Source organism: Electrona antarctica (assembly GCF_951216825.1).
Source record: "Electrona antarctica genome assembly, chromosome: 7".
NCBI lineage: Eukaryota > Metazoa > Chordata > Actinopteri > Myctophiformes > Myctophidae > Electrona > Electrona antarctica.
The window spans coordinates 30697948-30709843 of NC_136812.1; the positions used below are offsets into that span (position 1 = coordinate 30697948).

Below are 11896 nucleotides of genomic sequence, written 5' to 3' on the forward strand. Positions count from 1 at the left end.
CATTCCACTTGGGTGCCAGGAGGGAGAAGAGTCAAGGACGCTTGTAAAACGGCAGGGTGTTAGTGTAGGGGTGTATGGTGTGTATCGTGTCCCGCAGGTTGAGGGATGCTAGTATTCCCTTGGTTTTGCATTGTACACATACCACTGTTTAGTTAAGTGTCAGATGTAGGAGTTTATATATTAAAAGAAAAGAAAAAGCTGCCGTTCTCTGGTGCCCTGGGGCTTTCCAGCCTCAATAATGCTGTGATGCTGTTTCACCCTTTGAAGCGTGACTTTGCACTTCTGCAGGTGTTACGCTCTACATACCTGACATCCAATTCATTACAGGTACTATGTATGAGAGTGTGAAGTGACATTTGTGAACATGCTACATCTCGTTCCACCCTATTATTTCTCTCTATCTCTCTCTCTGTCTCTCTCTCTCTCGATGTGATGCCTTTTTTTGTGTAGACAGTCATTGTCTCCACCAGGCCGAAGGCATGGGGAGAGAGTATGTTTTGCACTCCGTCCGTGTGTGTGTGTGTCCGTCCGTGTGTCCGTGTGTCCTTCCGTCCGTCCGTTACCAGCTAATCTCCGGCACCGTTAACCCGGTCGATGCCAAACTTTGCACACACACTCCCTGGATGCCAACGATGAACCTCTGCCCTGCATTTTCCAGAACGGCCTGTTATAGCGCCACCATGAGGCAGCTTTTCACATTGTTTACCTAAAACTGCACCGATCTGCGTGAAACATTGCATGCACACTCCCTAGAGGCCAAGGACAAACCTTTCACCTGCATTTTCCGCATCTGCCTTTCATAGCGCCACCAGGAGGCCGACTTTTGTAAAACACATTTTTTGATATTACTCCTCCAGATTCTGTCCAAAAATCTCACAAATCGTTACACAGTATCTCTATGGTCATGTGCTCAAGTCGGATCTGTCCGATATTTCATATTCCATCCTAATTGGCTATAATTGGCTTTCACAGTTTGCAAGATTGCCCCGTTTTGAACAAAAGCCTCAAATCATGAACGCAGCATGCAATTTACGTGAAATCTTTCACACATTTTCTTACTAGGCTGAGGAATATATCCCACCCTTTTCACATTGGCCTGTTATAGCGCCACCAACAGGTTGATTTCTGCAAAACACATTTTTGGAACAAAATGCCTCAAGTCATCCAATTGCCATCAAAAGCAAACATGTTTATATTACTCCTAAACATTTTGCCAAACATCTCACACAGTCCTATCCTCCTGGTGGAGACCTGTGCCCAGAAGGGCACTTTTTCTAGTTTGTATTATTATTTTTACACATTCCCAAGCAGCACTCTTTATTAGGCATGTGCAGTATATTGACTAATAACTATAGAAGTAACACACTGATTCTACATACATTTCACAAATTGAAACTAATACAACAAGAAATTGGATTTTCTCAATTGAACAAATTAATTAACATTTGCTAATTTGTGGATGCTTGGATCCAAGTATTGTATACTTCCATGAAATACAGCTGAGCCAGCCTAACTTCTGCTGAAATGAGATGACTAAAAGACTAGTCATACCATCATCAATTCAGGATTAAACTAAACATGTGTCACTTGTTAACCACATTGTGATAGTTCCCACAGGTTCTTTCCAATAAGTGTTGCCATTGGAATGTTTGGCCATTTGTATGAAATAAAATAAAAATCCAACAAAATAAGCATTTTTATTACTATTATTATTTTTACCTACAAAGGAAGATGTAAAATAATTGTTGCATCCCTTAGCCCTTTATATGTAGTTCCATATTAGGAAAGGCAGTTAATCGTTTCATCAAGGTTTATGACCTGAACACCATGAAGTTGCCAAATGCATTTAGAGACGGATCTGAACATGTTTCCACTGCATGGAGCATGATGGGAGTCTAGTTAGTTAAAGCCAGGCCATGAATGTGAAAGTATGATTGTTACTGTTAATGTCTAAGTGAATCAGGGGTGAAATATGAGGTTTCGGATTGAGCAATGATTCACGATTTCGGTTTACCAGAATTACAGTCTGGCAAGTATTAATCACTTGAACACCATGCAGCATCAATATTCTGGGGGGAACGTTAGCCAATAATAGCAAATCTTCAATTTTACTATTTTGAAAAACCTTTTAAAATAGCCAATCTACAAGCTCACAGCGTGTCAATGTAGATCGGTTAGTTTAACTATTTAAAAATGTTTTTCAAAATAGTAAAAAATGGCAATAAATTTAGGGATTAGCGTTAAGAGGTGGTGCAAGATAGGGCCCTCAGTGTAAAAGATAAAGAAAGAAAGGAGTGGATATGGGTCTTTTCCAAGACAATTCCAAATGAAATGGCGGCTGCTTCTGTATGTTTTAGTTATTTATTGCTGCTAGGATGAGACATTAGGTGTAACGATCAAAGCAGATTATTTGCCCTTTCTTGCTCCAAGAATTACCAATCAAAGGTCTTGCAGATATTCAAACTGGCATTCTGATTAAAAACCAAAAACTTAAATGAACCGTGTAATTGTGTAATTGACTGTGTAGAAACAGACCTTTTTACTTCAATTTCACCTAAAGGCACACTTTTTCTTCTCTCCTATTCATATAACATTTTAAGGGAGGTTTGTGGGTGACTGCTCAGGTATGATATCAACCACTCTGGACGATGTGAAATATCACTGTAGTGTAGACATTCTAATAGTCTAGAGCATGCACCCCGTTACCTCCCGACCTAGCTCAAACACCCCATATGGAAATAAAAATTGCATAAGCTAGAGAGACATATATTTCCTATATCCACATATATGAACCTGAATATGGCATATATATGCAGCATAGGCTATATATATTCTGCATGTACTTGCCATATATTGGCATAATATGTTATAATATTTCATTTCATATAAAACCATAGCACCACCATTAGCCTTTTCATATCACGCACCCCCTAGAACAGGGGTTCTCAACCCGTGGGTCGCGACCCCTCGGGGGGTCGCCAAAATATTTTAGGGGGTCCCCAAATTATTTTAAAAAAAAAAAGATTTTTTTTAAAATTTTATTTTCACGATTTTTCAAAAATAGCAGATCTACAAGCTCATAGCGCGCCACCGAGTGGCGCGCTATGAGCTTGTAGATCTGCTATTTTTCAATAGCTAAATTATAACAATGCTTAAAACACAAAGGGGTTCCCGCCCAAAATGGTTTAAGGTTATTGTAGCAGTCAATTTATATTGGGGGTTGGGAGGGGGCGGGGCGGGGGTCCCGAGACATTGCCAAAGCATTTCCGGGGGTCCCCGGCCAAAAACGTTGAGAACCCCTGCCCTAGAAGACGCTCGTGCACCACAAGGGGTGCACGCACCACAGTTTGGGAACCACTGGCTAGAGTATACCAAGGATACCCTAAACTATAACCTAGGCTAGGGTATCCTTGGTCTACTCTAAAGGTAAATTCTTCACTTTGGTAAATCATTTCACTCTGACAACAACTTCCAAAACATTTCTCCTTCATTGTTTTCCTTGTGTCTCAGTGACGCAAGGAAAGCCTTGTGCAATAATTGATGATTGATGATTTGCCAAGTGTTGTTTTTCTTCAGTATTCTGACATCTATCTATAAAGAGAGAGACAGATACAGAAATCTCCATATATGGGCATAAAAGGGACACAGACAGATGGGTGGAACGGGTATTCCATCGTTACCGACTCGGTGCTCTACAGCCGGTCTAGTAAAATATAATCAGCTGAAATGTTTGGTAACACTTTATATTAAGGTCGTCTTTATAATGCATTATAGCGCATTTATAATGCATTATAATGTGCTTATAAGGCATTATTGATATGCCTTAACATTATTCCATTTAATACACATTGGTTATAATGCATTATGACACAGACATTACAGCACTTATCTATGTGCCTTTATAACCACCTACGTTATAATAGTTATAATGTGCTGTTCCACTGAGCATAATAATGCATTATGACCAGCACTTATAATATGTTATAAACGTGGTTATAAGTTGTTATACATGATTACAAACATTTATAACGAGTGTTATAATGCCTTATAAGCACATTATAATGCATTATAAATGAGCTTATAATGCATTATGAAGGCGACCTTAATATAAAGTGTTACCAAATGTTTTAATTAAAGTTAAAAGGAAACAACCAAAGAGATTTACACAGCAGTACATACATACATATACATAATAAATACATTTAAGGTTTCATGACATTATTTTTCCTAATTTTTTCTTTTTCGTTTTTCTTTTAGGTTTTATAACCTCAATTACACCTAAAAAAACCCTGAACTTTGAACATTCAGTGGATTTTCTGTGGTTTGGAGTTTTCTCTGGGGTTTGGAAGCCTTTTGAACTGCAATGAAAACAGGCAAAATGGGGCACGGTGGCACAGTCGGTAGTGCTGTCGCCTCACAGCTAAGGTGCTGGGTTCGATTCTCGCTGGGGACGCTGTGGGCGTGTTCTCTCTTCCGTGTCATCAGTGCCCATACCTGAGGTGGGGTTGGGAAAGGGCCTTTCTGTGTGGAGTTTCCATGTTCTCTCCGTCTCCCCTAGGGTAGATACCCTCACATACCCTAAACTACCTCCCCCTGGTCAGCCGGGGCGCCTGATGGAGGGAAAAGGAACTGGTTGGAATAACGCGTTCCTTCCACGCGCTACGTCCAGCCGGGGAAACTCCCCCCTGTCAGGTGAAAATAATCAGCTTGGACTCCTCATGCATAGAAGGAAGCATGAGGTCAGTCCGCTGCCCATTCTCAAATCATTGTTGATAGTAATTTTATATATAAACCAGATATCTATTTCTCTGTATTTCCCCTACCTCAGCTTCCCTTGTTTCTGTCCACACATGAGGTGTGTTCACATTCCTGTTTTACATGGCTATAGATATGACTGCAGGTTCAGCACAGTATTACAGAATGAAACAGGTGCGTGTGGAAACAGGTAGTTTTGGCATCAAAAATTGGCACCAAAGGGGAAAGTGATTGTAAATGGCAGACACCTGTGGTCACAGGCAGTTTACTCCTGAGGGAATATTTTTAATAAGATAATACATGATAATAAGATAATAAGATATATAGTGCAGTTGGGATATATTCAGGTGTGGTCACAGCTTCCCAATCTATACCAGCTCATTGATCTCTATATTTCAGTATATAGCACATGAAATAATAATAATGAAACAAAATATAATAATACACATATATATGTCATGAAATTCATCATTCACAATTAAAGTTGTCAGATTTTTATGCTATATTAACTAGTTTTGCTGGGGACACCCTGGAACGCCCTCAAGGACGGCCCTGTTGTTTCACCTGGACACCACTTTTGGAACCATTGGTCTCTACAACGACACGCCAGTCACCTAGTGTGTCTATATGCTTGCCAGTGTGTCACTGTGTCTGTGTCCATAGTTTGACGCATGAGTCTGTGCTTTGTGACTTTTACCGGTGATGGGATGGACTTTGGGACACGGGATCAGAGCAGCATACTCTACTCTCCCATCGCTGGGGTGGACTTTGCCAACCAACCAAATGGGCCTGGTCTACAAGATTTGCTACACCACTAAGATACCCATGTACCTGCCAAAATACTTCCCTAATATCAACAAAGTCCACAATCACAACACCAGAGGGAGTTCAACTAACCACGTGCAAACCAGATTTGGCTCAAACAAGGGGTTAATTTCACTCATATGTCACTAAAATGTGGAATGCCCTAACAACAGCTATTAAGAAAAGTGAATCCCTAAACTCCTTAAAAAATGCTCTCAAAGAGCACTTTATGGCCGGCTGCAATTCAAAACTGGCCCCTGTAAAAAAGTTAGTCAAAGTCCCCCTCTCCCCTTCCCGCCTATTTTTCCATACTGTACGCATTTTTCTTTAATTTAACTGTATCATAGAAGTGTATACTTGTACTTCTTTAAATGATGTATTGAAAATGGAGGACCCTGATGTAATCTTAGTGCTGGTTATACTGTATCCTCAGTAGCAGTTTTTGTATTGACCTGTAGGCCTACTTTCTTTTTAACTGTACCCATGCATTCGGCAAACTGTCAATCAATAGGACGTAGTGTGTGGAAGGAACACGTTATTCCAAACAGTTCCTTTCCCATCCATGCCCTGATGACACGGAGGAGAGAACACAACCCCAGCGGGAATTTACCCCGGGACATTCTAGACAGCGCTATCGACTGGGTGGGTCTGGGGGTAAAAAAAATAATAAACTAGAAAAAGTGCCCTTCTGGGCACAGGTCTCCACCAGGAGGATAGGATTGTGTGTGATGTTTGGCAAAATGTTTAGGAGTAATATAAACATGTGTGTGTGTGTGTGTGACGCGACTTGGCCTGTTGTAGCGCCACCATGAGGCTGATTTGAAAACTGTCAAGTGGCATTTCTTCCTCAGCCTAGTAGTGGGAATAGGCATGCACAGTTTCACCGCAATCGGACGCTGCGTTGCGGAGTTGTGGCAATTTGTACAAAACAGGCTACTCCTGAAAACTTTAGAAGCAAATCGTAGCCAATCAGGATGGATAATTATGAGAAATCAAACAAATCACATGATGACATGACTATGGAGAGCATGTGTACCGATTTGCGTGAAATTTGGATAAAATCTGAAGGAGTAATATTAGAAAATGTGTTTTACATATGTCGGCCTCCTGGTGGCGCTATAAAGAGCAGATGTGAAAAATTCCAGGCAAAGGTTTTTCCTTGGCCTCTAGGGAGTGTGCATACATGGTTTTACACAGATCGGTGCAGTTATAGGTAAAAACACAAATCGGCCAGTTATAGCGCCACCATGAGGCTGAGTTGAAAATATTCAAGTGGCATTTCTTCCTCGACCTAGTGGGAATGTGCGTGCAAAATTTCACGGAAATCACACCATGTGTTCATGATTTGCAGCATTTTGTTTGAAACGGAGCACTCCTGCGAACTTTGGAAGCCAATCTTAGCCAATCAGGATGGAGTCTGAAAAATCTGAAAGACCCGTTTCGTTGAATGGCTCTAGAGAGACTGTGTACCAATTTGCGTAATGTTTGGACACTTATTCAAGGGATGACTTCCGCACACCTGGTTCAGTTTTATAGCAGGTGCGTATAGGTCCTGGCAGTACAGCAAACGTTATGAGGAAGGAGGAGAGACCCGCACACTGCCACTTGCTGGTTCAAGAACTTTAAAAGTGTCAGATTGCAACGTTTCAGCCTTTCGGCCTTCTTCAGGCATGTCATAATGTTTGGACAAAATCTCCTTCGGCCTGGTGGAGACAATAAATGTGATAACTTGTACATGTGTAGCATGCTGTCCCTGCCTCAAAAGAGACAGAGACAGTTCCTTAAAAATTATGATGACCTGTGGGTAAACGTTGTCTCTATTATATCTTTGAATTGCTGCCATGCATGATGTGAGTATGTGTGGTGTTCAGTGTTCTGTACTTTCTTTTTTACCCTTGCCGTTTCTCAACCCAGTACCTTTTTAAGATGTGGGAGTGACTTCTGTAAAGCTTGTTACATAACATCCGAGAATTATCCATGAACTGTGACTTTCCACATTCCACCAACTGACCTACTGTACAGGGAATGTTCTGCGGAAAACATTTTGAGTTGGTTGACACACAGCATATACACTTTATAAATCATGTTCCAAAACTATAAAAACTCTGGCTCTGCTTTCTGCTCTGGCTTGGAGCCAATGTTGGACAGTAACAAAGTACATTTGCAGTAGCCTACTGTAGGCTTATAGTTTATTTGTTTGAGTATCTGTACTTTATAAATACTGTAAACGAAAGTACTATACTAATACTTGGGAGTATTTGTATTTTAGATTACTTTCACTCCACTACTTTTCAAAGACAAATATTGTACTTTTGACTCAACTACATTTCAAGTGATAAAAAAGTACATTATGAATTATGAAAAAATAGCTGATCTACAAACTAACAACTTTTCACTAATTATCACTATTATAATTTGTTGGAAAACTCAAACTTTCTGCTTGGAGTAGATGGCATCTTTCAAATCCTGTGATACCATGCCTCCTGCTGGAAGGATGATGCTAAAACAGCCTGTGCTAATACAACTTTATAATCAGAGAAATTAGATACATTTATAGTCTGAAAATACATTTTATTATTTCAGGAAAGAGTTGATGTTGACCTGAGGATTGGAAGACCCTGCATGTGTGGATTGAACAATCTGTGTTATATAACTGGACTGGGATTACCGGTATAAAGTAAAAGTACACAACAGTTTCACTTGTTATTCACAGAATCACAAGCATTACATCAAGGCATTTAAAGCCACCACCACAACACACAGGCCTCACACAGGCCCTCACCCCCCGCAAGACACCCGTTGTTATGGTTGTTCACCATATGTCCCTCAGACAGGCTCAGAAATTAAGTACCTTGTTTTTATGCTTTTAGGCGGAGTGAATTGCTGACTCAAGTATTCAGCTAAGTTTGGTAACTCGAATGACTATATGGAGTAAACATACACACAATCTAAAGCCATTAACAGAAAACTGTATGGCTGAAGTTGTGAATGCCCAATATTAACAGTGGTATGGTCCTTTTAACATGATTGCATTTGGTTTTGCCCAATTAGTGAAGATAATACACTGCATTTAACCTGCATTCAATCAATAGGTTTACTCAAATCTACTTTTGCCCAATGCCTTACTTTCTAGGAAACATTTTCACATGGTCTTCCATATTAATTTATATATGATCCAAAACCTTCCCCAGCAGTTAAAAAATATTATCTGTGGCCTGTGGAGGAAGTGTGCAATAGAAGTATGTTCTGAACAGAGCCTTAGAAGAAGAGAGTCGCGACACGCTATTATCTTACCACTCGTTATATTTCAATGCGATAGTTCCAAACCTTGGAACTATCCCATTGAGATAGAATGAGCACTTCCACGTTCCTTTCTTACAATGGAAGTCAATGCTAGTGTCGTCACTCTCATACTGGATCAGGCTGGTTCTGACTAAGCAGTATCAGTAAGCTGATTTTGCTGAGTAAAGCAGGCGATGTAATCAGCCCAACAAGCCACACAGCAGAGATCAGCTCAGTCCTCCAAGATGAGACAGACATAAAACCTCTTAAACCCCAGGGGGGTAAAGGGGGTAAATCTGTAACATCGGAGTTGGAACCGGAGACCAATTGGGTCTCCATTGACCCGCTGAGCGCTGTTCAGAGGTGGACAGCCGCTGCCCCCGCCGGCGGGGGCAATGGGGCTCAAGAGGTAGGATAGAAAAGAAATTAGCTACTGTAACCCTGACCCCAGCCTTTCTACAGCCTGTGAATTCTCCTCAGCACAAGATGGTGCTATGCACCATCCTTTTATAAATAATGAGCTGCTGACTGGTAATTCACATGTTTTTATGTTACAGGAGCTACTGTAAGTAAGCCGATTTCTATAGTATAACACAAACAGCAGTGGGGTTGTGTTTGTCCAAAGCTACAGAGCAGCTACTATGCGTTCCATATTCATCAGGGTCAAGAGCTGAGAAACCTACTGCCTCCCCAGACCTCCTCCTCTGAGCCCGGTGGAGAAGGATCCGGTAGGTCCCTGTCAGCGGGCTCCGACAGTCCAAACTAGTGTTGTTTTGTAAATGGACAGCAGAGATGCCCAAGTTTGACAGTGAAAGCTTCACCTCCTGCTCCTCCAAACACAGAGTCTGGGAGGTCTGGATTAAGTGGGCTGGGGACTGTGGTAGGGAGGCATAAGGCAGAGGGTAATCGATCCCTTTGAGCCAACTACTACTTATAATCTGGGAAAGAGAAGCACGGTCAGCAGGCACAAGATTCAGCATGCCTTTAATGAGCAGCTGGCACTGGTCGGGCACATAGGGAGGGATACTGTAGGCCCCTTGGAGAATGCAGCGCTTCAACCTACCCTTGCTATCTCCATGGAAAGGCATGGTAGCTGTCACAGAGAAGAAGAGGAGAATGCCCAAGGCCCAGATGTCCGAGTAACGGCCAATGTAGCCATTTTTCTGAAAGAGTTCGGGGGCAGAGTAGGATGGCGAGCCACAGAAGGAATTGAGGACCTCGGCGGGGCTGCTCTCTGTGCTGAAACCGAAGTCTCCCACTTTGATGCAGTTGCAAGTGGTATAGAAGACATTATCTGCCTTTAGGTCTCGGTGGACAATGTTTTTGTCATGCTAGACCAAAAAGAAATGGAAGATGCTCGATTTAAATTCTTGATTTGATACTGTATAACCATGAGCAAATTACTACTGAATAATAATAGGTATCTGGTGGTAACTACAGTTTATAATTAAATGTAATAGTCATTGACAAATAACTGTATTGCTAGAGCATCTTGTTCATAGAAATTGAGTGCAAAAGTCATTCATTCACAACAATGACAAAATTAGTAGAACTTCCCAAAGTAAAGACTAATTTGTAAAGTACAATGGTGTGAGGGGCGAAAAGGGGTTAACTGGAGGTGTTGTCAGCATTTGATCAGAACTCACCATGTACTTGACAGCAGCGACGACCTGGGTAAAGACCGTTTTGGCCTCCATGTCAGTGAGCTTCCCCCTGGCGTTGACACGTGAGTATAAGTCCCCACCATTCCCATACTCCATCACCAAGTACAACTTTGTGCTTGTCTCAATGACCTCGTAAAGCCGCACCACATTGGGGTGACACAGCTTCTCCATGCAGCTGATCTCAGAGGTGAACAAGGACTGGCACTTCTTGTCCAGGCGCATCTTGTCCATGACCTTGACAGCTACCCTCTCTGACAAAGGAGACAAGAAGAGGATTAAGCCAAGTGTCAGAGAGAGGTTAAAGAGGAGAGAGAGAGACGGGGGTGGACGGACGGCAGTAAACCATCACACATAACATCTGGTATAATCTTGTGAAGGTCAGCACTCTGCAGCCGTATTATTTAAAGGTATGATAAAAATGTTCCTAATAGAGGAATATCCCCCCGGCATGTGAGCACAAACTCTCTTTCGCACGCACGCACGCACGCACGCACGCACGCACGCACGCACGCACGCACGCACGCATGAAACATGACATTAATACACTGCTGGGGGTGTGGAGGATCTGCACTGATCAGGAGGAGTTATCCAGGCGACCACCCCATATCCATTGGCATGTGTATTCACCTAGAACTAATGCCCCCCTGGAGTCACTTATTATGTGGCAGAGGAGACTAGAGACCCTGGGGAATCCAGAGTGTTCATTGAGGAATGCCAAATATGATTATTTTAGATAGCTAGATGCAGAGTGGGTAAACCATACAAAATTAATGCGTTTTAGGATAAATGAATGCATGAATGGGTGACATAAGGATAAATTGCACAATGTGTGTCCATTTGTAACTCTGAGAGTGCGGAAATGTAACCATTTCATTGCAAATGTAAACATTCCAAATGTAACCGTTCCATTTGCGCACTCTCAGAGTTAAATATAAACACTGATTTTACTGTACAGTCAGGACCTCACCTTTAGTCAAGGTGTGAACACCCAGTCTTACATGAGAAAAGTTGCCTTGTCCTATCTCCCCTCGTAACTCATAGAAGCTGATCCTCCGGCCCAGTGTTAAGTCGTTGACGACCCTCTCGTTGTGGGCCATGTCATAGACGACCTTCTCAAGCGGCGACTGTTTCATCCTCTCCAAGTACATCACCTGAGGGACGGTGCAGGCAATTTGGTAGACTCGTCCACTGGCAGAGTCTTAGGCTTCGATTTTTGGTTCTCTTTGCATTTTGGCCATAGACCTTTTTTGATGACTTAATTTAAAAAGAAACAAGTTAAAATGGTTAAAATAATGACATTGTTAAACAAATATTCCAATCTTCTGTAAACCCATAAATGCAAATATTTGTAAATATAATACAATATATATAACAATGACTTTATTTACCTA

At 41.7% G+C, this 11896-nt stretch overlaps 1 protein-coding gene across 1 annotated transcript; it reads right to left on the minus strand.

Annotated features, from left to right (window-relative positions):
* Positions 1–9255: 9255 nt before the first annotated feature.
* Positions 9256–11653, minus strand: LOC306926194 (serine/threonine-protein kinase NIM1; the record flags this gene model as incomplete). Its single annotated transcript, XM_079505457.1, has 3 exons — positions 9256–10172; positions 10488–10756; positions 11473–11653. The coding sequence occupies 3 exons, from the start codon at positions 11651–11653 to the stop codon at positions 9423–9425; spliced, it is 1200 nt and encodes a 399-aa protein (XP_079361583.1). The 3' UTR covers positions 9256–9422.
* Positions 11654–11896: the final 243 nt, after the last annotated feature.